At 37.1% G+C, this 25475-nt stretch overlaps 3 protein-coding genes across 3 annotated transcripts; 2 read left to right on the top strand and 1 right to left on the bottom strand.

Annotated features, from left to right (window-relative positions):
- Positions 1 to 2051: 2051 nt before the first annotated feature.
- Positions 2052 to 3548, top strand: LOC139881448 (tryptophan decarboxylase TDC2-like). The gene has a single exon (XM_071865922.1). The coding sequence runs from the start codon at positions 2052 to 2054 to the stop codon at positions 3546 to 3548; it is 1497 nt and encodes a 498-aa protein (XP_071722023.1).
- A 604-nt stretch (positions 3549 to 4152) lies between these two features.
- On the bottom strand, positions 4153 to 5335 carry LOC139881447 (cytochrome b6-f complex iron-sulfur subunit, chloroplastic-like). Its single transcript, XM_071865921.1, has 5 exons — positions 5303 to 5335; positions 4969 to 5213; positions 4698 to 4815; positions 4340 to 4522; positions 4153 to 4254 (listed from the first exon to the last, which is right to left on the bottom strand). The coding sequence occupies exons 1-5, from the start codon at positions 5333 to 5335 to the stop codon at positions 4153 to 4155; spliced, it is 681 nt and encodes a 226-aa protein (XP_071722022.1).
- Positions 5336 to 24761: 19426 nt separating this feature from the next.
- LOC139881446 (uncharacterized) lies at positions 24762 to 25475 on the top strand. The gene is made up of 2 exons (XM_071865920.1): positions 24762 to 25069; positions 25199 to 25475. Exons 1-2 carry the CDS (start codon positions 24762 to 24764, stop codon positions 25473 to 25475), a joined length of 585 nt encoding a protein of 194 aa, XP_071722021.1.

Below are 25475 nucleotides of genomic sequence, written 5' to 3'. Positions count from 1 at the left end.
TGAAACTGGTTTAGATAACACAATATTACAACACCAGTTAGTAACAGGGTCGGCTCAATCAATTTTGAGGTCCTAAACGAAAGTAAAAATTGGGGCCTTATCGATAATTAAAATTTTATATCGTTCATCAATCTATTAAAATCTTTCTCTTTTTTCTTCTTGGCTTGAAACAAGCATTAGCGGAATTAAAAAAAAAAAAAAAATAGAAAGAATTTTTTTAAAGATTTTAAACTTTCTTTAACATTAAAATTCTTGTCACAAATATGTTGGAAAATCGTTTTGAAAATGCTAAAATTATTAAAATTTAAATTCCATAAATAAGATAAGTTTTGTTAAAACTTAGAGTTAATAGAAATTAGTAAAAATTAAAAGTGAAACTAATGTTTGATAATATATGAACTTAAAAAAAAAAATCAAAATAAAGTATCTATAAGTGTTTTTTTCTTTGAAAGTAAGTATATACAAGTTTAATTAGGACTTCTTGACCTGGATGAATTTTAATCCTAAAAGTCAAAACGTCGATTCTCCAAAATCGTAATTTTTAAAATTATTTGGATTGAGGAATGACTCCTCTTTATGTATTTAAGAATCGTTGAATAAAAAAAAATATATATAACTTTTAAAAAATAAGGTATACATAATGATGAATTATTTTATTTTGTTTTACTACACTGACGTTGGGTTCCCAACGTTTTCCATGGATGTTTCATTCATTTGTCGCCTAGCAGCTAGCACAATTTCCCAAAAAAAAGAGAGTTATTTTTAATGTAAAAAATTCGGGCCTTTTATTATGGGAACAAAATTTTTTTGGACCTTAATTATAATGGTGTTTAATGTCTTTTTTATGAGGCCTTACGGAAACAAAAATTCAGGCCTTTTATTATGGGAATAAAATTCTTTGGGACCTTAATTATAATGGTGTTTAATGTCTTTTTTATGAGACAGGATAAAGGCCATGGCCTTTCTGGCCTAAAGGTTGGGCCGGATCTGGTTAGCAAATTTGTTTTGCCAGCACACAGGATAACAGGAATTGAATAATATGTCTCCTACCATATTACCATTCATCTAAAACACTATTTTTCATTTTCTGATAAAGGCAAACAACTGATGACTTGAATATCATGAATTAATCAGAAACATGTCAATAGTAGCATATATAGTTGACATTATAATATACTACCACTCTATTTTGTTGTTTTGTTTCTGTCATTTTAATTAACAGCTTGATAATTTCACTAACTATACAACATCCATTATTTTTCTGCAATGTTTTAACCAAACTGGACACCGAAAACGCTGACTTGCAAAGTTACAAGTTCCAAAGAGTATGATAAAAACTTTCCATTAAATGCAAAGATGCTAAAACTGGAGAACTACCTTATCTTGATATTTCATTAATAATCTTCCTTATCCATATCATTTCAAGTGTCGTGTAATGAATATTTTTTTTTTCAATTTAAATATCGTTTATTGTAATTCATGTCTATTTAAAATATTCTTTTCAATCTTATATTTATTTTTATTTTAATAAATATTTTATTTTTTATAAATATTTTTTACTTTTAAATAATAAATATTAAAAAAATATATAATTTTTCTTCTCATTAATTATTTTCTTAAAATTCTCAATTAAATCGAAAAGAGTATTATACTGCTTCATCAAGCATATTTATTTTTTCTGTACTGTATTAATCAAGTATTTCAATCAAATACGGTTGATTAAATGATATTATCAGACAGACTTTCATTTCAAAAATTATAGATCGCCTATTTTATCAACATAATTTTTAAAATTATATGTATTGATGGATTATTATCTTAAAGTGCAGAACAATGATTAAAAAAAAATTACACCCTCGGACATTAAATTCTGCCAAAAAAAATACCGAATCTCATTTATTAGCAGCTAGCTCTCCATATTTGTCTAGCATGCAAAATTCCCCTCTATAAATTATTCACAAGTAAAATTCTCTAAAGTATCACACTTCAATTTTTAAATCAAAATCAACTAAAATTCTCTTGTTTAGCTCACCTGATCAAAATTCATTCAAATGGGTAGCCTTGATTCATCCATAGACGAATTCAAGCCACTGGACGTCGAAGAATTCCGACAAAGAGCTCATCAAGTTGTCGACTTTATTGCAGATTACTACAAGAACATCGAGAGCTACCCAGTTCTCTCCCAAGTCCAACCTGGCTATCTCAGCTCCGTCCTGCCGGAAACCCCCCCTTACCACCCTGAACCGTTCGACGAAATTCTGAAAGACGTCCAAAACGTCATCGTTCCAGGTATGACGCACTGGCTAAGCCCTAATTTCTTCGCATTCTTCCCTGCGACAATCAGCACCGCTTCTTTCGTCGGTGAAATGTTGTGTACTTGCTTTAACTCCGTCGGATTCAACTGGTTGGCCTCGCCGGCGGCGACGGAGTTGGAAATGGTTGTGATGGATTGGTTGGGAAAATTACTTAAACTGCCCAGCACCTTAATGTTCTCCGGCGGCGGTGGCGGCGTCATTCAAAACACGACCAGTGAAGCAATCCTTGTATCTCTGGTCGCTGCAAGAGATCAAGTTTTAGACAACATTGGAGTCGATAATCTGTGTAATCTTGTCGTTTATGGTTCCGATCAAACCCATTCGACATTTACAAAAGTCTGTAAATTGGCCGGAATCTTCCCTCGTAACATAAAATCGATACCTACGATGATCGAGACTAGTTTTGGTCTATGTCCTGTTTCATTTCGTCAAATCGTGGAAGCTGACGTGGCAGCTGGGCTGGTCCCACTGTATCTCTGTGCTACTGTGGGGACCACTTCGACCACAGCCGTTGATCCCGTTGACTCCCTTGCTGACGTGGCAGGAGAATTTGGGATGTGGGTCCACGTGGACGCTGCTTATGGCGGGAGCGCATGCATTTGTCCTGAGTTTAGACATTTCTTGGATGGGGTCGACCGAGTTGACTCACTGAGTCTGAGCCCACATAAGTGGCTACTCTCTCACCTGGATTGTTGTTGCTTGTGGGTCAAGAATCCAAGCTTGTTGACCAAGGCACTGAGTACGAACCCGGAGTACTTGAGGAATAAACCGAGCGAATTGGATACGGTTGTGGATTATAAAGATTGGCAAGTGGGTACGGGTCGAAGATTCAAGTCGATCCGATTATGGCTAATTCTACGTAGCCATGGGATTGTGAATCTACAATCGCATATCCGATCCGATGTACGGATGGCCAAGATGTTTGAAGGGTTTGTAAGATCCGACCCGAGTTTTGAAATCGTTGTGCCGAGGAAATTCGCATTGGTGTGTTTCCGGTTAAAACCGAAATCAAACGGGAACGCTTGGAGTTGTAATTTGGAGATGTTGAATAGGAAGTTGTTGGATTTGGTGAATTCAAGCGGGCGGGTGTATATGACCCATACAAAAGTGAGCGGGTTGTACATGTTGAGGTTTGCTGTGGGGGCCACCTTCACAGAGGAGAGACACGTGGTTGCTGCGTGGAAATTGATCAAGGATGGTGCTGACGAGGTGCTACATAATACTAGTTTGTAAAACTTAATATTTTTCCATTTTGAAAATGAAAATATGACATGTTGATAATTGATTTATCCTTTACCGTTGGTTCGTAATGCATTAGTCAAAGCTTATTTTGAGTTGTGAAGCTGCAAACAGCAAAGAAACAAATCTTTTTTATTAACCTTTTACGATGTATTAACCAAATACAATCGATCTACCTAAAGTTCGTTTCTCTAAAAATTGAATCCACGTCTTCAGGAAGTGTCCGACTATTGTACCACATCCATATTGACTTGCTTTTAAATTGGATAATTATAGGGTTGGTTCGTCCTGTAATAAAAAAGTTAAACTATTTGCCTAATTATTAGGCAGGCCGCAGGCATCTCTCAAGAATCATTCCCATCTCCGAATGATGTATTGTAACTTAGTAAGCAGAATTGTAGGAAGTTACAAACCATATATAATACACACATCCATCTCCCAAAGTAAAGATAGCAAAAAAATTAGATACAAAGAATTGAGCAAGCACACTGTCAATAATGTGATATCAGTATAGTATTAAATAAACACATTTATAAGAGCCAAAGTTCAAAATCAGATATTCTTTGAGCTCCATTAATTACAAAGTATAGCATATAATTTAAGCCCACCATGGAGCATCACCGGTCCTGAAGTCTGTTTCTGTCCAGGGAACGAACACCACTTTCCCATCATCAATGTCACAGTGAGCTAACGCCAAAGACTGCAGAAAATGATAGGTTAGTAAATTAAAGGATTCATAGGGAAGAATTAATTTAGTTGAAGGACTGAATAAAGGTCTAACTTACGAGAGGAGCAGGTCCTCTGACGACTTTTCCCTGATTATTGTATTGAGAACCATGGCAAGGGCACATAAACTTGTTCTCAGCAGCATTCCATGGCACCACACAACCAAGATGTGTGCACACTGCATTGATTCCATACGTTGCTAGAGTTCTATCGCTCTCCACAACTAGGTATGTTGGATCTCCCTACAAATAATTAAATACCAAAAATATAATCTTATTAGAATTATTTTTTGTAAAAATAAGCATGCTGCTATAAAATGCTCTAGTACAAGATTATTAATATATGCCCAACGGATTGCGTCGAATTTCTAAATTACGCGATAGTTAAATAGACGTGACAATTATTGGAATTTTGTACCTTTAATCCTTGACTGAGTGTCCTGTCTCCCGGACCATGTGTCTTAAGCCATTGTTCCGCAATAATATCATTGCCAACAGAATCCTTAGCGACGATTCCACTACCGGAACCTCCTGTCCTGTAAATTTATTTACCCAAAGAAAAAGCGATAAGGAGACGTAATTCCACCATCATATCGGAAATTTTGAAATCCCAACATAATATCTAGAACATATTATATACTATAAGACGTTAAAGTACATTATTATGGATGGTCGATATGGATTATTACCCAGTTGGGACGAAGAAAGAGCCGTAAGGAACAAGCATGATCCCGGTAGGAAGTGAAAGTGCACCCAATAGAAGAAGATTCATGAGCTGCCTTTTGCTCATATCAGGAACTCTGTCAGCTGGAATGCTTGCTGCCTGGCAAATAACTTTTCCCATTTGCTTCTTCTGGGAATTCCTAATTGTTGGCTTTACAATAACAAATGCTGCTCTTGACCCGGTAAACATCCCACTCTTGCTCGAACATAGCTACAAAATCAAATTCAATTAATTACATGTGATTAATGTTAACTGCGTGTGATTTAATGGATTTTTTTTTTTATTGTTTTTTCAATTACCTGCGAAGTGGTTGCAGGAGATAGTGTAGCCATGGTGGAGAATTCTTGGAGTAGATTTTTGGGCACTTGCGAAATTGGGAAGTGATGAATCTTTTTTTGGGGTTTTTATACTGTTAATGACGACCACAACTGACAAAGTGGCAATATAGTAGAGATAAGGTAAAAAGGACCCACTTTGGTGCCACATAGCCACATGTGGCTATGTTTTTAAGATATAGGGATATATTTGTATTAGGACCCCTTGATGTTTTAAATCTAACAATTGGGTCACTCAATTTCGCAAATGCCCAATATAATTAATTCCTAATTTTCTGTATAAAGTTACATTTGGATTTATTTATTTTTTTAAAAAAAATGGAGGTTCAATTTTTTTTTTCTATATAAATTTTATATCATATATTATTATATGTTAGATTTGTGAATTCCAAATGATAAAGTTCAAAATTGATTTTGTATTGTAATTTTTTTTTTAAAACATAACTAAATAGTCTTACGTGCATAAGATGTAAGTTTTTGCCCTATCCTATTTTACAAATGAATATACACATAGCTTTCGTCTCAAATTATTTACATTTTTAATAAATTTAAAGAACGTTAATAAAGTATCTGTCCATTGTTCCCTTCAATTTTACGTGCATTCTCCTCACCCTCCGGCCACTTATTATGTTTTTTTTTGGTCCTTTTTGACAGGTGCATCTTCGCAGGTTTCTAGAAATTTGAGTCGATGATTTAATGTCCTGAATAATCAAAACTTAGAGTGTAAATTTAAATGAAAATATGAACTTAAGGAAAAAAACTGAATTGAATGTTAGCAATTGAAAAATCAACTTACAACAAATTATTCACCAGTTCATGAAACCAAACATTCAAAATGGACAAACACTTAGATAATGAATAGTCTCGAACCATAATCTGAAAAAGAAAAAAAACTAACTCGATCAACACACTTGAAACATGTACAATCCTTACGTTCTTTGAACTTGCACCTATATATTGACAAAAAACACAATATATTTAGCTCAATAAACGAGAAGATAAACTATAAATTGCCAAAGAATGAATTGAAGTTTGAAGATTACCAAGCTCTAACAGATTCAGGACTCAAAAAGTTGTATTCTATAAACCCATTTCAGTTTTTTCCATAAATATACATCAACAATATATTATCTAATGCAAATAAGATAGCCTCCCTCGAATAGCCGAAAATCATAGACAATCCCCGCAATTTAAAGAACATCCAGATAAAGAAAAAAAATTCTTAAAATTGGATTTGATGTTCATAAACCTAGCTATAGGATAAAAAGCATATGCTTTGGTTGATTGATCATTTTCAATGGCAGAGCCAGGGTTTGAATCATGGAATGCCGTCTATAAAGTATTAATAATAATATCGAGTGAATTAATAAATACATTTTAATATATTTTTTTTTTCAATTTTTTTTCTATATATAAATAATAGGTTCAAAATTTACGTCGCACCGTAAAATTTTTTAGCCAAAAATAATAATTTTTTAATTTATAGTAGTAACCAATGCAATATAAATAATAGGTTCATCAGGTTGTTCTCTCTCAGCATATCCATACATCATAGCTCTCCAACAGACCAAGTCCTTCAGAATCATTTGATCAAATTTATTTAATTTGAATGAGAGATCAGAAGTAGAGCTTCGGGAGTTATAAAGATAGTGGTGGTTATTTTTTTTTTTTTGATAAAAGATTTAAACTTTATTAAATAAAGAGGTGGTCGAGTTCGCTAATGTCAGCTAACCCCGAACCGCCAGATAAAATCACAAGGGAAAAACCGTAAGTGAGAGGGAGAGCGTCGTCCAAAAGCGAACAACTGGAAGATGATGTCTCAAATACAATTTAAAAAGCATCAATGTAGCAGAAAGAAACAATTCCAAAAGAAAGTCTAACTATTACCGTTTAAAAGGGAACAAAAACAAGCTTGCTGCAAATTCTTCATTTGTCCTCTACACCACAACCACTTAATCTTGTATCCCAAACTATCAGCTGAAATCTCCTCAAATGCCAGTACAGCCAAACATGCACTTTGCCCAGGCAAGGAAAAAATAGTAGAACAAAGAGTTTTCCATCAAAAATAAATAACCACCAAAATCTCAAATTACCGCACTAGTCATTTAGCTTCAATATTGATCGACACAAGAACCCACCGAAAGAACAATCATCCAGGAATAGTAACACAATACCAAGAATCATGCAAAATAGACAGTTATGTATGCACCAATCCATAGATAAGCATCAGAGAAATAAATACATATGGAAATCCAAAACGAGGATGATCAAAATGAGTGAAACTAAGAGTGACGACTTTGAATAATGAGGTCTTTAGCTGCTTCAAAGGCATCATCGAAAGACTTGTTTAGAGAGAGTTTTGATTTTAAGCCACGGAAGATGATGCTTTCTTCTTGAGATGATAGGCCGGGGGGGAGGAGAGTAAAGCTTGGGAGAATATCATTACAGCTTTCGATATCAGAGGATGTAGAGGAAGCTACAAATTTACTAGAGCATCTATATCAATAGAATTAATGGAACCGGAGGGAAGGATTGATTTAAGATTTTTGTGTTTTCTTTCGCTACGAAGGTACGAAGGAAGGGAAGGAGGAGGGAGAGGGGAGAGGGCTAAACGTAGAAGGGGTGGCAGATAGGATTTGTAACGAGGTGAACATATGTTAGGAAGAGAACAACCAAATCATATGAAAAGGGGAAGAGATAATAGGATTGGGTAGAGATAACTAGAATTGAGAGACATAAGGAAAGAAAAGAATCTGATTATTGGTTGGAAGATTTGACAGTCCTAGAGAATTAAAGGACGAAATTTGAGAATTTGGGACGATAAAATCATTGATGTCGCTATTGTCACAATCCACCTGAATACATGGAGGGGAAGGAAAAGAGGAAATTGCAGTTCCATCCGAAACAGAGTTCCCTGATAATGGCTCAGAAGAAATTGAAATCTTGAGATCATGAGCTACAACACCAATCTGAGATTCCATCCCACATTCATTCTCAGAAACACCTTCATTCATCGGGTCAACATGACACAAAGAAGCAGAAGAAGTAGCATCCGAGGAACTAGTTGACACAGAGCCATGTCCTAAATCCATCGATTCCAGCAAGAAATCCAAACATTTATCTTCGACGATCCTGACATCAAAAGCCTCACCATTGATAACAACGTTGACGTTTTTATCAACCGAAAACTTAATATTAGCCGAAATTAACACTTTTTCAATATCCAGTTAGCAGCTTTATTATTTAAAGAAACATAATAAAGCTAAAGATTTTTATGCTCATGCCTTTAACTTGACAGAAGAAAAACTAATAGACAATAAATAATGAGGGGTATAAATGAAACTATAATAACTTTTTAAAAAAACTTGTTGCAGCTAGTATTTTCTTTTGTGCAAATAAAGCGACTCCATAATCACTTGCATAGTGAATATCATTATATAATTATAAAGTAATTTTAATTCAATAATTATTTCCCTCCTTACTATGCATAGCCTCAAAGATGGTTATTCTATACGCCATTACCCTATTTGTTGCTGACAACACATTTCATGGATATAATCTTTTCGTTCCGTATTAGATTTGTTTCTTTGTCTTTCCAAATCAATACCAAATCAATCAATGAAACATAAATAGGTAAAGTAACAAAGACAATCTTCATAGTGCCATTATTCTTTCCTTCTACCTCCCAAACGGTTGCATCACTTGTCCCATGTGGTTGGATTTTCATAACTTTGGATTATAGCTTCACATATTATATAGCATCTCAAAGTATGTTGCATAGCTTCCAAGTATGTTAAATCTTCTGCATGCGAGGATAAATCATTTCTCACTCTTATAATCTACCATGGGAAGTTGATAAACGGAATTCCGAGCATCTTGATTGTATTATGTCGATTTGTACACACAAGTGCCCAAAATTCCTCCAGTACTATTGGAAACTTCAAACACGGTAGAGTTATAATGGCTAAGAGATTTCATAGACGCTAGGCCGCTAACACCCGCTCTTATGATACATATTTTAGAACTTTATTTATTTGTTACCATTTGGATTTATAACATTTGTTGGACATAAATTAGGGCGAGGATACAATACACTTTTTTTTAAGAAAAAAATAACGAAACCATAAGGACTACAACATAAATGATAAGAAAATCTATGGTACATGTTAATGTAGGGAATATTAATGAGTTTTGTGATCGAATAAGCATGATGAGAAGTGTGAGGTCTCTAGATATGTTATAGACATGTGGAGAATATTAAAATTTTAGCATTATTTTTTATGGGTTTTGTTTATAAAATGCAAAATTCTACTCAAATAAAAATTATTTAAACCATTTAAAAATAAAAATAAAATCAATGGTATTAAAACAACCTAAAACTAACCTAATTCTAAATCATACAAGATAGTTATTCAACTAAAACTCATCCTCCCTCCTAACAAAAACTAACTTATTCTAAACCATACTTACTTTTATATTCAACTAAAACTCATCCTACTTTCTGATAAAATACTTTTTCTCCCTTATTAATTTATTTTACATCTCCAAATTTTACCTTCTGGATTTTTTCCTTCATTTTTTGTCCAAATCTCAAATTTTTAATGTCTAAAGCAGGTTCTTGAGAAATAAAAAATGCAATAAACATCAGTAATTAGTAGGGAGGATTAATTAATAAATTAATCTTGAAAATAGTTATTTTGTAGGATGGAGGATAAAATTTAGTAGAATAGTTAACCAATATAGTTTAGAATTGAGTTAATTGTAGATATGTTTTGTAATCATTGATTTAATTATTATTTTGAAATAATTTAATTAATTCTTATTGAGTGAAATTTGCATTCTATAGAAGGGTTTATAAAAACCAATACTCAAATTTTGGTACTCTCCATATGCCCATAAAAATGTGTAGAAACCTCACAATTTTCATTACACATTCGATCAAAAAACTCATAAATATTCCAAACACAAACAATTACCATATATTTTCTTATCAACACTGTTATAACCCTTATGCTTTCGTTATTATTTTGTTTTTTTAAAATATATTGTCTCATCTCCTTAAAAAATTTATTTTCAACATATTTATTAAATATGCATCTTAGCGGCTGCTAAAGCTCTAACTCATTATAAACCTATGATGTTTGAAGCTTCTAATATTATTGGAGGAATTTGGGGCACTTGTGCATACAAGTTGACATGACTACAGTCATGTTGTTCGGAAGTCACGTTCACCGAACTTCCCATAGCAGGCTACAGCAGTAATGAATGATTTGTATACCTTTAATCCTTGACTCAGTGTCCAGTCTTCTCGGTCGTGTGTTTTAAGCCATCGTTCCGCAAGAATATCCTTGCCAACAGAATGTTTAGCAACAATACCACTATCAGAACCTCCCATCCTGGAAATTTATACGAAAACTACGTTAAGGAGACATAATATCCCAAATTTAAAATTCAAACGGGCTGAAAAAAATATTAAACATAAATTTAAATGATCTATATCAAAACCGTCTTAGACATTTTGGGAACTCTGAACGAGATTATAACATGGATCCTTATCGTTTGAATTTGTTTTCTTCGAAGAAATTTTGTTTGATTGAATAAATAAGAAAAAAAATGTTGAAGAAATTTTGCTCAAACCAATCAAACATAAAAACAACATTAATATTCAATTGATATGGGTGTCTCTATTTGCACGAACGCAATTTCTACATGCACGAAGATGATTTTAGGTCAAATTAGATTAAATCTGGCTCTGAATATGGGTTACTATTTTCTGGAATCGTAGATTTTGCAGACGATGATGGTTCAAAACTCAATTGTAATAATAGAACTGAATAAAGGGTAATTTTGACATTAATCTGATTTTTGCTAAGATCTTCGTGTAGTTAGAAACTATCTTCGCGCAAATAGAAGCACATTTGATATATAGGCCCTAAAACCTTGGGCCCTATGTACAAATTCTAACGATTTGGGTTGCTATGCAAAAATTTTTGCTCTAACTAAACAAATACATGCAACCTATAGTTACTGTTTCCTTTATCTTATAATAAAATAAAATAAAATTGGGCCCCATAAAATTGAAGACTTGAGCAGTTGCTCATGGTGCACCTGTTTGTGGGCCGGGACTGATCTATATAGATTACCTAGTTGGGAAAGAAAGAGCCGTAAGGAACAAGCACGATCTCGGTAGGAAGTGAACATCCCACTCTTGCTTGAGCATAGCAACAGAGACAAATTCAATTAATTACATTCCAATTTTCAATATAACATGTGATTAATGTTAATTGTGTGTAATTTGATGGATTTTTTTTTTCAACTACCTGTGAAGTGGTTGCAAGAGCTAGTGTAGCCATGGTGGAGAATTCTTAGAGTAGATTTTTGGACACTTTCGAAATTGGGAACAGATGAATCATCTTTTAAGTTTTTATAGTTTTAATAATGACCAACCTGGAAGCCAGGAAATGGCAGTTACGAAAATAATTGAAATTCGATGGAGTTGTTTTAGAAAGTATCAAAATTCAAGGGATCTTATTATATAGAGATTTTTTTAATTTGTCTCAATTGTAATTCAATTGTAATTCAATTGCAAATTTTATTGACAAATTAACATCCGACACATGACGTTTTATTAACGAATAGTAATTTGACACATATATAAGAACTTTGAGTTTAATTAGGTTTTAAATTACAATTTTAAGTCAATAATATTTTTTTTTTCCTTTTCTTATTAAAAAATCAAAATTCAATAAAAATATAATAATTCCTAATAAAATTCTACCAATTACTTTTTCTTAATATAATAGTTTTATTCTTAATCAATTTCCTATCCATTATTTTAAAAAAATCCTAATAAAATTATAATACACTATATGTTTTTTTTTATTTTTTTATTAAACAATTTTTCCTAATAAAAATTCATGATTTTTTTTTCCTATTCCTAATTAAAATAGGCACATCTTCTTTTTTTCCTATTCAAACGGACATATTGTTAAAAAAATTATTCCTAATCAAATAATAACTTTAATTAGGTTTTAAATTATAATTTTAAGTGTATGATTTTTCCTATTCTAATTAAAAAATCAAAACACAATAAAATTATAATACACTATATTTCAAATAGGCATATTGCTAAAAAAAATTATTCCCAATCAAATTAAAATATATATTATTTTTTTCAATTTTTTTTACTAAACTATTATTCCTAATAAAAATCCGCTATATTTTTTTCCTATTATTAATTAAAACGAACATATCTTATTTTTCAAACAAAATAATTTTTTAATTTTAATAGGATTGTAAATTTTGAAATAAAATCAAAATAATTCTAATTGATTTAAAGTTAAAATAATTTTCTTTTGATATAATATTTGACATAGATTTAATAATTTTTAATGCAAATAATTATTATATAATTTTTTGTAATATATATAAATTATTTATTTTAATATATAAATTATTTATTTTTAAATGTATAGACTTTCCGTCCAACGGACGGATCCACTGAGTAGTTTTAACAACTGATGATCAATTTAGGGTGTGTTTGAAAAATCATCTCGAAATTGAAAAATTATGTAATTGGGTGTAATTACACCGTAATTACAGGGTTTGACACGTTTGGACAACTGTGTAATTATTTGAAACTATGTAATTGCGTGTAATTACACAGTTTCAATTCCGACCCCCATAAGAATTGGTGTAATTACACAGTGTAATTATACAATTTAAATTTTTTTCTTATTATATTATTTATATTTTATAATTTAATATTATAAATATCAACTGTACAACCAAACATAACATTTATAATTACAATCTAATTACACGGTATTAATCAAACTACATAAAATAATTAATTCATACGTAATTATACGGACATATAATTACACAATGACTTTCAAACAGACCCTTAAATTTAAATAGTGAGTTAATTGAAATTGACCGAGGATTGTTATTATTATTACTTCTTTTTTTGAAATACCAAGGATTAAATTTAAATGTTGCCGGAAGCCAGGAAATCACAGTTACGAAAATAATTGAAAATCAAGATAACGCTATTCATGTTGTTGCCTTAAATCCGGATATCACTATCGTAGATCAGGATAAGAATTCTCTTATCCCAGTTGGGAACCAAGTTTCGCATCAGGACTGTACATAAAAAATAATTGATCGCACAAGCGACCTATCATCCCAGCAAAGCTTCGGGACCAAATTAAGGAAGGTTTATATTTACCAATTTAAAGTGTACCACGCTTGTAATGAATAAATTTATTCAGAAATTAATAATTTTATCATTTAAGCTTAAATTTATGCAAGAGACTAATTCTATTATGTATGTTTTCTTTCCTGAACATATATTTTAAACCTAATTCAATTTAATATCTAAGTTATCTTTCCATAATATAAAATAACCATGTGTACATCAATAGCAAAGATGATTCAACCTTGCAAACAATTTCAACAATTCATATTTGGCGAATCAATATCGATAAACTCAACAGAAATGACTTCATGACAAAACGTCCCAATATAGATTTACCAGTTCACAACTCAAGGACACATTATGAGCTACAAGTTTTGGCAAACTAAATGACACTATAAACGACTTCATATGAACTACTCAAAGCAATCTGAATCATTAATTTAACTAATCTTATTCATTAATACTAAAATTGGAAATTCTAGAACCCTAGTATAAGAGAGGAAAATCACATCAATTGGAGGATATGTCGTTGTTCATGAAATCACACTGATCATTTGCGACCGTCTTCGTCCTCAAAGAAGTGAACTTTATTTTCACCAGTTAAGTCCCCAATATTTTCAGTAGATATATCAAGGTCCTCCACTTTTCCACGATGTTCTTTAGCATCCTTTTTATAGATTTTAACTAATCAACTTTGCTTGATTCCTCTACGGACATTTTCGATCTCTGAACTTTGTCAAGCTCAAATGCAATCCTCAAAAGCATATTTCAGGCCAATATTGTCACAACATACCATTTCTTCCCCACTTTGTTCTTCTTCAAGTTCAACTTCTTCTTATCTTTCTTTATTGGCAATCTAATTGATGTTAGTAACTTTCCACCGTCCCTTGCACTGCAAACTTCATGAAACAAGCCAAATCAACATCTCTTGGAGGTTTGACCCAAATATTTTGAATTTGCGCCTTATTCTTTATGTGTTAGTTCAAGAAAGAATATACTAATTTGCATTGGCTGTTGATTTCATTAGTAGGATCTCTGTTTGATGGCTCGATTTTTTCCATATTCTTATAATTCTCTCTATTTATAGCATAGGAAATTTAAAATCTACAATTTTGGTGCCAAACGACGTCGATCCTTGGCGCATTCACGCAATATCCTTAATATTTTCTCCATCTCTAATTAACTATCGTTTTCCCTATACAAATGAAGGTAGTAAATTATACATGTAGAATGGTTACTTTTAGTAAATTCAAGAATAGCATACAAGCTTTTGTATTAAAATTGCCAATAATAATAGGTTTTAGCAAGCTTCTAAATCCCTGCATGGAGGAGGTACTGGCTCACTTAGCGAGCTGGTATTCCCTCCTTCGGATCCACTTTGAATTTGTGTACCGGTTTGACAATGCAGATCAGATAATCAATAAAATAAATAAATCCTTAATTTTGTATAAACAAACCTAAAAAAACTTAAAGTTTAGTACTTTGTTAGAAGATGCTTGGAATACTCAGGTCCATGGGAATACTATGTACAAGTTAGGGGCGAAATTGAAAGCAGTAAAGAAAAAGGTGACGTATTTTAATCGAAAAGATTTTTCTGATATTTCTAAGAGAGTGGCAAATTTCAGAGCTCTGTTGGGTAATTTGCAAGAGCAGCTGCAAGGTGATCCTTTTAATAGAGAATTATAAGATGAAGAGAAAGATGTTGGTATTCAGTTTCAGGAGCTTTTGATACAAGAAAGTCAGTTTTATAAACAGAAGGCACGAATAAACTGGTTGAATGAAGGGGATGCAAACACCAGTTTTTTTCACTATTCTGTAAAGAGGAGACAAACAAGGAATGCCATCACTAGGCTAACCTTGAACTCAAGGATTATTACTACAAATCCTAATGAGATTGGAGATGCCATCGTCGAATTTTATACGCAGCTGTTGGGGTCACCATTCACAGAAGACAACATCTAGATATTGATATTGCTCAGAATGGAAATTTGCTAACGGCTGACGATACAGTAGAGTTATGCAGAGAGATCACTGATGAGGAGATCATGGAAGCACTCAATGATATTGGTAATGACAAAGCTCTAGGTATTGATGGATTTAATAGTTATTTTTTTAAGAAAAATTGAAATGTGGTGGGTACTGATGTTAGAGCAGTTGTTCTGTATTTCTTTCATCATACTAAGATTGTAAAACAATTTAGTGCCATTGCCCTTACAATAATTCCAAAATATGATAATCCTGCAGGATTGACAGATTATAGGCCGATTGCTTGTTGCTCTATTATCTATAAGATTATTACAAAAATTCTGACAGTTAGTCTGGGAGTAAGTTCTGAATAAGCTTGTAAGCCCATTATAGTAAGCTTTTCTTTAGGGGAGAAGTATTTTTGACAATATCTTAGTTGCTCATGAACTTGTAAAGGGATATGATAAGGGGAATGGTGAGTTAATGTGTGCTTTCAAGATAGATATAAAGAAGGTTTATGATTTTGTGGCATGGGAGTTTGTCGAAGAGATGATGACTGGTATTGGATTTCCTGGAAAGTTTATTAGATGGGTTATGGAATGTATTAAAACTGCTACCTATTCTCTGATGATCAATGGGAGCTTGGAGGGATACTTTAAGGGGGGGGGAAAGAAGTGAGACAATAAGATCCTCTATCACCTTTATTATTTGTATTGGTGATGGAGTATCTTTTCAGGAGTTTGGCTAATCCTCCAGGTTAAGTTTAGCTAATCCTCCAGGTTACTTTAAATACCATAGAGGATGTGAAACACTCAACCTCACCCATTTATGTTTTGCAGATGACCTTTTTGTATTTTGTGGTGGTGATATGAGGTCTACAGAATGGTTGAAAGGTAGACTTGAGCATTTTCGAGTAGTATCAGGCCTACATGTGAATGAATTGAAGAGCAGTGTGTTTGTTAGTGGAGGAGAGGAATAAAATAGAAATGCACTTATTAAAGCCAGTGGATTTCATGAAGGTGAGTTACCTGTTAGATACCTTGGACTGCCACTCATATTTGGCAGGCTAAAAAAGAGCATTGTGGGGGCTTGGTGGATAAAATTACAAAGCAAATTGCTAGATGGGCAGTGAAGCACTTGTCATATACGGGTAGATTACTGCTTATTAAAGTAATTATGCGCAACTTACATGTCTATTGGTGTTCAATTTTCATTTTGCCGAAAGCTATGGTGAGATTAATAGAAGCAAAGTGTCGTAATTATCTGTGGTCGGGAGGGGACAAGAGAGGCATGACTGCAGTGGCGTGGAATGATGTGTGTATGCCAAAAAGAGAAGGTAGATTGGGCATTGTAGATCTAGAAGCTTGGAATAAAGCTACAATAGGGAAATGAATATGGCATATTCTTACAGCAAAGGAAACATTATGGGCGATATGGGTTAATCAAACCAAGTTGAGCAAACTCACATATTGGGGGGTCAGAAGACCACCAGATTGCAGCTCAGCATGGGGGACACTTTTAAAAGCTAAGAGAAATATTTAAAAGTTTTTATAGCTACAAATTGGATAGAGAAAAGGGTTTTAATTTTTGATACGACCCCTGGTTGGAGGGCAAAGCTGTTAAAGATAGATTTTCTGGTATCTCTTTTCATGAAGTTGAAGTTAAAAGGTTGGCCATTGTTAAGGATTTATGGAAGGATAATACATGGAGGCTCCCTATACCCATTACATAGGAGATTACAACAGCTTGGGAGCAAATAAAAAATGTTCCTATTGACAATAATAAACTACATACAATAGTATGGACTGCAAATGTTTCTGGCCAGTATACTATTGGATCTAGTTTTGATGCCATCAGAAGAAAGCAAGTGTGGCATGGTACAAGCTCGTTTATTTCGATGGGGTGTATGTAACACTCCCTTGTGCCCTTTGTGCAATCTTACAACCAAAACAACTGAGCATTTATTTTTTGATTGTATTGTTTCTCGGGCAGTATTGATGGATATAATGCCACGATGCGTAATCAATAGAATACCAGGAAGATGGCGAAGAGAAGTGTTGTGGTTCTCGAAGAAAGCTGGTGGCAAAACAAGCTTGGCTAAAGTCTGGCAGTGGGCTCTATTGTCAAGTGTGTATGGTATTTGGAAGGTGCGAAATAGAAAGGTGTTTCAAGGAGAACATGTAGATACTTACAGGCTGATAGAAAATGTTAAGCAATCTGTGTTCTTCTGCTTAACTCAAAAGAAAGGTCATATAGATAGTACTATGATAGGAAGATCGAGATAGTGCAGGCTTGTTGCACTTAATCAAAAGTTTTGAGTTGTATACATTCTTGGTTCAATAATAAAAAGAAAATTGCACCAAAAAAACCTTAAAAAACTTACTTTGGACTTACCTAGCTTCTCTCCTCTTCTCAATAAATAAATCCATAATTTTGTATAATAGGTTTTATCGCCCGAGGGCGATAACCCTGCCGGTGAGCCTTTGTACCTCTTTAATGCAGGTCGGTTCTGCCATCTCCATTATATCCCTTATTTTATCGAGGTTGGCTTCAATTTCTCTTGAGAGACCATGATGGCGAGGATTTTTCCCGAATTTATGCCGAAGGCTCATTTTGCCGGGTTCAGTTTCATTAGATATTTCCGAACGATGGCGAATGAATGTGCCAAATCATGCACATGGTTCTCGGCACTGACACTTCTAACGAGCATGTTGTCAATATAAACTTCCATGTTGTGTCCGATTAAAGGTTTAAAGATTTTATTTACTAACCTCTTATAGGTGGCTCTGGCGTTCTTGAGGCCGAAAGGCATGACCACATAGCATTACAAGCCTTGATCCGTGATGGAGGAGAGTTTTGGCACGTCGGATAGCAAAATTAGAATCTGGTTTTAGCCTGAAAAGGCATCCATGAAGTTGTAAAGCTAGTGACCGACAATCACATCTATCAAGATGTCTATCCGAGACAGTGGATAGTGATATTTAGGGCACTCTACGTTGAGGTCACGAAAATCGATGCATATCCACCACTTCCCCGTTATTTTTCTTCGCTATAATAAGATTTGAGAGCCACTCAGGGTACTTGATTTCCTCAATGAACTTTGCCTTCATGAGTTTATCTACCTCTTGGGCGATAGCTGCCTGTCTATCCGAGGCATACGCTCTTTTCTTTTGCATTACCGGCTTTGCCGTAGGATCAACATTGAGTCGATGTACCATCACCGAGGGATCGATGCCTGGCATATCCTTGGTTGTGCATCGGAAGACATCGACATTGGCCTGAAAGAACACTGCTATTTCCACCGAATATCCTATTTGAGTTCAGAACTAATCATGGTGAACTTTTCAGGATCGATTGGATGAATCTGGATCGGTACTAACTCTTCAACTATTTCGGCTCTTGGCGTAGTGAAGTCGTCACCGGCGTCAAAGTTCACAGCTAAGGATTGTCTGGGGACTCGACATGGAGCCTTTAACGCCGAGATTGTCCTCGGCTGCACGAGGGAAGCGTGCTTCAACAGCTCAGCAAAATCCTTGTGCTCTTTCGACTTTAAAGTGGCCATATGATATTTCTTGGCTTCGGCCTGGGCGCCGCGAACAACACCATTACACCGAAAGTAGGAAATTTAAAAGGCCTGGTAGAGGAAAGATGCCACGCCGGAGAAGGCCGATATCCCTTTTCTGCCAAAAATTACTTTGTATTATGTAAGGCCTTCTATGACCAACCAATTAACCATCTATAAGGCTTGCTTCGGTCCCAAGGTGACGGTGATAGATGCACGTCTGTCAGGCCCATAGCTTGGAACGCATGATAGTACAAAACGCCAATAGAGCTATCGTCGTCTACTAAGACTTTTCTAACCAGCATGTTGGATATCATCATCGAGATAACTAGCGGGTCTGTGTGTGGGAACTGAACACCCTCCAAGTCCTCCTCCGAAAAACCTAACGATGTGTCGGACGCTGCTGCATAGCTCACGTCGGCATTGGCCTTTCTCTTTGACCGGCGCCCTTAGTGCTGGTTCATCATATCTAGTAAGCATATGTATTGTGCATTCAGCCCCTGGAGGAGCTGGGGCCTGGCTCAGCGGAGGATCTCGGCTCAGCTATAGTTGGAGGGACATATCGTGGAGCCAGTGGCGGTATGGCTTATGGCCTGAATCTAGTGTTGAAGTATACGACATAGCCGACCGGAAGTCTATTTTGTGCAGCCGAAGGTATAATGGCCATATACTATGCAGGCATCCCCCACATATGAGATAATGGATGCGGTGGGCAATATGGCTGCTAGAAAGGATTAGGATGCGATGCAATCGGACTCAGAGGAAGAGCGGGTGGTATCATGCGGTCCATTTCAGCGTGGACGCGAGGTTGGACTTCCTCTTCTATCATTCAGTTTAAGTGGCCAGGTCAGGAGATGTCCTCGGCTTAACGTTGCCAGCTTATGTTGAGGAGTAAATCGCCTCCAGGCAAATGGGTAGAGAGAGGTTGGACTTGAACCACTGAGGGCCTAGTAGTATTAAGGCCATCCTGGTGTGAACGACTTCTGTCTCTGAGCCTATCGCGAAGTGGAGGGACATCGACGTTATGTCGAGTGCCCTCTCCTCAATTCCGCTTCCGGAGCTGAACGAGAAGTTTGCGCACGTCGTCGAAAGAGTTCGGCCTCTCGGAGATGCTGCGATTCCTCATTATTGTTCGGAGGTCTGGATCAGAGTGGTTTGACCAACTAGGTCGCCCCTTGGGTTGCGAGGGGGTTTTCTCCTGACGGCCTTAGGGACGTCTGGGTAAGGGAGCAAGCCATGTAGCAAAAGGAGGTGGAAGCCGATGAGCTGGACGTCCATTCATCGTGACATTCACATTTCTAAAGAGGGAGCTAATGGAACGATTTAAGTTATGACTTGGCGCTCCCCTTGACACATGTCTTTCGAGGCTAGCAGTGTGTTGCTCTTGAAAGGAGATGTTATCCGATTTATGTCCTGGCGGCGACCATTTCTAGTCGGAGCAAGTGCAGAAGACGACATAACTTCTTGTTGTTTTTTCTAAGTACATTGGACTCTTATATGAGAAAAAGTTACCAGCTGATTCAGGATTTCGTGAATGGTGGCACGGTCCCAACAAGCTTCAACCACACCCATCTGGTGCTTATACAAAAAAAAAATCCTTAAACACTTGCTGAATACAGACCTATCAGCCTTTGAAATACAATTTACAAGGTGACGGCGAAGGTAATCACAAATCGCCTGAAATCAGTTATGCCGCAGATCATCTCTAATCATTATCCTTTCTTTCAAGTATAATCATTAATAATAATGTGATCCTTGCCCAAGTATTATCTCGTCCCCTTTAACTGATGAAAGCTAGCAATAATTGATGGTGTGCAATTAAAATTGACATGGCTAAAGAATTTGCTAGAGTTGAATGGTTTTATTTGAGATCAATTTTGTTGAAAATGGATTTTTGTGGTTTATGGGTTTCCTAGATTTTTAAATATATCTCGTATGTTCCATTCTCTATTTTGGTGAATGGGTTCTTTGGTGAATCCTTCTTGCCTGGGAGGGCCTTAGACAAGATGACCCTCTGTCTCCTTTCTTATTCATTATATGTGTCGAAGGCTATCATCTAATATTCTCAGAGCTGAAGTTAGAGGCCAGATTACATGAAGCATAATTTCTTGAGCTAGCCAACGCATTTCTTACATCTTATTCATGAATCCCGTGTGTTTTTTGTTAAGGCAAATGAAGAATAAGCCTTTGGTCTTTATCAAGTCTTCTAGTATTATGTTGATGCATCTAGGAAACACATCATTGAGGCCAAATCTAGTGTTTATTTCAGTCCTTGCACCCCTAGCCAGTAAAGATATCAGGTTATGCCTTCCGTTCACATTAAGGAAGTCCTCTCTCATGACCGGTATCTAGGAATGCGTCTCATTGTTGGATACTCAAAATCAATTTGTTTTAGAGAGCTGACTGATAAAATTGGAAAAAAAATATCTGAGTGGTCCACAAAATTCTTGTACAAAGGAGTGTTACTTACTTAGTTCATAATTCACTATTGTACACGGTATGGGTACGAGTATGTGATACGTGAGATCTAACATTCGCAATACATTAGAGTATCGAAAAAGGATACATACTTTCAATTCGTAATTCGTTAAAAAGGTGTATATAATTTGTTTGAAAGGGAAAGTATATCTAATCTAATCAAATAACCAATACCATATGTTATTGTAGTGGAAAAGCCTTCGGCCGGGTAAGCAACTTGCCCGAACCATAGGATTCGGCCTACAACAGTCAGTCCGCCAAGCCCGACTGACCGAGCGAGAGTCCTAAAAGAAAACAAGCTCTCTCGGCTGATTTTCTGGACTTAGAGATATTCTCCATTAAGGAGAGTACCATGTATAGAAGATCGTAGGGAATAAGATTCCTCGATCAGTGGGACTCCGTCCTATATAATTCCTCTTAAGGGAAAACCCTAAACTAAGTCTAAGCTCTCTCACATACACAGAGAAATAACACCAAAGTGACATTTGCTCACGTGTGTTCATACAAGCTTCTCGTACGAGATAAGCTTCCTCACTCCTATCCGGCAGCTATGCATCACTCGGCCTCGACCTTGTGGTGACCCTTCCATCACCGTGATCTTTTTTGGTCACAACATTGGCGCTAACTGTGAGGAAGCATCTAAAAGTCGTTTCTCCTCTACCTTCCATTTATCGGTATAATCGGAACTCTTTTCTCAAAGTCTTTTTATTAAGCTGGTTCATACTGGATCAAGAATAAGGAAGGCGATGGCCCCCCCAGAACACAAGCAGACGAGCCCTCTCGATCGGCCGAGGCGAGGACCCTAGGAAGAGACCCCGCCCGGAGGTCTCCATAGGATTCTTGGACGAAGACTCCTTTGGGATCGTCAAACCCCACAGAGACCCCTTGGTCATCACCTTACAGGTGGTCGACACCCAGGTGAAGAGGGTCCTCGTTGACGAGGGGAGTGCAGTTGACATCATGTATTATCCCGCCTTTCAAGGGTTAGGGTTCCGTGATGAGCAATTGGTTCTCCCGTAGGAAACTATCTACGCGGCTAAGGAACCATCCCGGATCGAGCTCCCGGTACTAGGAACCATCCGAACCCCTATCACCTTGGGACTGGAGGACAGATGCCTCACTAGAGAAGTCACATGGTCAGTTATGGGAGGGCCTAAAAGCTACAATATGATCCTCGGGCGAGATGGTATCGCCGCATTCGAAGGGGTAGCCTCTTTCCTCCACCAGGTCATGAAATTTCCTACCCTAAACGGCATAGGATGTGTCGAGGGAGATAAGGGGGTCGCGTGCAATTGTTACCTCACTTCGCTCAGAGAGTCGGTCATCTCTGACTGCCCATTGGCGATTAAGGACCCTCCCGCCGAAGGGTCCTACTCAGTCTATTTTGACGTCGGGACGAGGCCGAAAACCCCCACGTCGAGCCACTGGAGGAGCTCATCCCAATCCAGATTGTGGAGGGGGATCTGGAAAGGTCACCTTCATAGGGTCCGAACTCCGAGGAGAATTGAAGGAGGAAATCATTACATTCCTCAAGAGCAACAAAGACATATTTGCTTGGTCTGCCACAGAAATGCTTGGAATCGACCCCAAAGTATGGTCCATCGGCTTAACATGGACCCAACTTGCAAGCCCGTCAAGCATAAGAAGAGGGGTTATGCCGCTGAGAGGCAGGAGGCCATAACCCAGGAATAAACTAATGAAAGTAAAGTTTATCAAAGAAATAAAAGTACCCCGAGTGACTGGCCAATCCGGTAAAGGTAAAGGAGTGCAACGACAAGTGGCGAATATGCATTGACTTTCGGGACCTGAATTAGGCCTGCCCGAAGGATCATTACCCCTTACCACGGATGGATATCCTCATCGATGCCACGACCGACCATGAACTTCTTAGTTTCATGGATGCCTTCGGTGGGTATAACCAGATCGTGATGCTTGTGGAAGATATCCCCAAAGTGTAGTTTATCACAGACCAAGGGTTGTATTGTTATGTTGTCATGCCCTTCGGCTTAAAGAATGTCGGGGCGACCTACCGGCGGCTGGTCAACAAGATCTTCAAGTCTCAGATTGTCGCAACATGGAGGTGTATGTGGACAATATGATGGTTAAGAGCACTCGAAAGGAAGACCATGTGCAGGACCTGACAGAAGCCTTCGACGTTCTGAGGAAGTACAAAATAAAGCTGAACCCGGACAAGTGCGCTTTTGGCGTCAGGTCTGGAAAGTTTTTGGGACTCATGGTTTCACAAAGAGGTATCGAGGCCAATCGGGACAAGATCAAAGCCATCATGGATATGAGTCAATCGGAATGTGTGAAGGACGTCCAGAGATTGACAGGTCGGATCGCGGCCTTGGGGCGGTTTGTGTCCTGATCAGGCACAAATGCCTACCGTTCTTTGAGACACTGAAGAAGGCCAAGAATTTCCAGTAGACTGAAGAATGTCGGGAGGCCTTTCGACACCTCAAAAACTACCTGGCCTCATCGCCGCTATTGGCCAAGCCGAAAGAGAAGGAGCCGCTCATCATCTACCTGGTTGTATTGGATGTAGCAGTAAGCGTCATGCTAGTTTGGGAGGAGGACCGTGTACAATAGCCGGTCTACTACATTAGCAAGCTTCTGTAGAACATGGAGACTAGGTACACTAGGGTGGAGAAGTTTGCACTAGCACAAATCACGGCTACCCGGAAGCTGCGACCTTATTTCGGGGCATCCCATTTAGGTACTTAGTGACCAACCTTTACGAAAAATATTACATGATTATAAATTTAGCGGGAGGATGATTAATTGGGTCGTTGAGCTCAAAGAATTTGACATCTCCTATCGGCCCCGGCCGACCATCAAGGGACAAGCTCTAGCTTTTTTTTTTGGTGGAGTGCACTATTCCAAAGGATCCCAAGGATCTCCCCCTACCTAGGAAGAGGCTGCATCGGCCACACCCGTAGCAGAGTTTTGAGACATCCAGCTCTGAAGGAAGTGGCGCAGGTATTGTGCTAATAAGCCCGGACAATTTCATCATCGAGTATGCTCTGACCCTGGATTTTCCCACCACCAATAATGAGGCCAAATATGAGGCTATGCAAACGGGACTGCAGCTGGCCCGAGCGCTCCGAGTGGAGAATATACGTATCTTCAGTGACTCCTAGCTAGTCACCAAATATTTAACCGAGGAATGCGCCGCGAAAGAAAAACGGATGATCGGATACCTAGAAGAGGTGCATAAAATGCTGAAAATCTTCAAGGAGTACAAAATGAATCACGCCCTAAGGGAGGAAAATATGCATGCGGACATCCTGTCTAAGCTAGCCTCCGGCGAGCTAGTGGAACTTTCGGGGCCAATCTATGTCGAACGACTGTTGGCCCCCAGTATAGAGCAAAAGAAAGTAGCAGTGATTGAAGGCTCGTATGATTGGATGACCCCTATAAAGTGCTACCTGACAGACGAGACCATTATAGAAGATTCTGCCCAAGCTCAAAAGCTGATACTTCAGGCTGTCCGCTTCATTATCATCGACGGAGCGCTCTATAAGAGGTCCTTCTCTGCCCCTACCTCAGGTGTCTGACGCCTGAGGACGCGGCTTGGGCCTTGAAAGAGGTCCACGAAGGAATCAGCGGGCAACATCTAGGAGGCTAGGCATTTGGATACAAGTTGATCCGACAGGGTTTTTACTGACCAACGTTGTATAAAGATGCTGGGGACTTTCTTTCGGAAGTACGACGAGTGCCAGAGGCATTCATCTATCTCCCGACAGCCTGTCGAGGAGTTGAGTTCCATCCTCTCACCGGTACCCTTCGTCGTGTGGGGCATCAACCTATTAGGACCCTTCACCCAGGCCAGGGGCACGACCAAGTACAAGGTGGCCGCCATTTACTACTTCACCAAATGGGTCGAGGCTAAAGTCCTGGCGACTATAATGACCCTAGAAATTCGCAGATGA

Source organism: Rutidosis leptorrhynchoides, unplaced genomic scaffold (assembly GCF_046630445.1).
Source record: "Rutidosis leptorrhynchoides isolate AG116_Rl617_1_P2 unplaced genomic scaffold, CSIRO_AGI_Rlap_v1 contig156, whole genome shotgun sequence".
Taxonomy (NCBI): Eukaryota; Viridiplantae; Streptophyta; class Magnoliopsida; order Asterales; family Asteraceae; genus Rutidosis; species Rutidosis leptorrhynchoides.
Note: the sequence above shows the minus strand (reverse complement) of the source record. Positions and strands in the feature narration are given on the sequence as shown.

Bases quoted from the DNA above. Each gene is read 5' to 3' on its own strand.
- LOC139881448 (XM_071865922.1), top strand. From the start codon at position 2,052: ATGGGTAGCCTTGATTCATCCATAGACGAATTCAAGCCACTGGACGTC.
- LOC139881447 (XM_071865921.1), bottom strand. From the start codon at position 5,335: ATGGCTACACTATCTCCTGCAACCACTTCGCAG. The intron at 5,214-5,302 runs GTAATTGAAAAA...TTGATTTTGTAG, and splicing joins CTCCTGCAACCACTTCGCAG to CTATGTTCGAGCAAGAGTGG. The intron at 4,816-4,968 runs GTAATAATCCAT...ATAAATTTACAG, and splicing joins TCTTTCTTCGTCCCAACTGG to GACAGGAGGTTCCGGTAGTG.
- LOC139881446 (XM_071865920.1), top strand. From the start codon at position 24,762: ATGCTGAAAATCTTCAAGGAGTACAAAATGAATCACGCCCTAAGGGAG. The intron at 25,070-25,198 runs GTCCTTCTCTGC...TTGATCCGACAG, and splicing joins GACGGAGCGCTCTATAAGAG to GGTTTTTACTGACCAACGTT.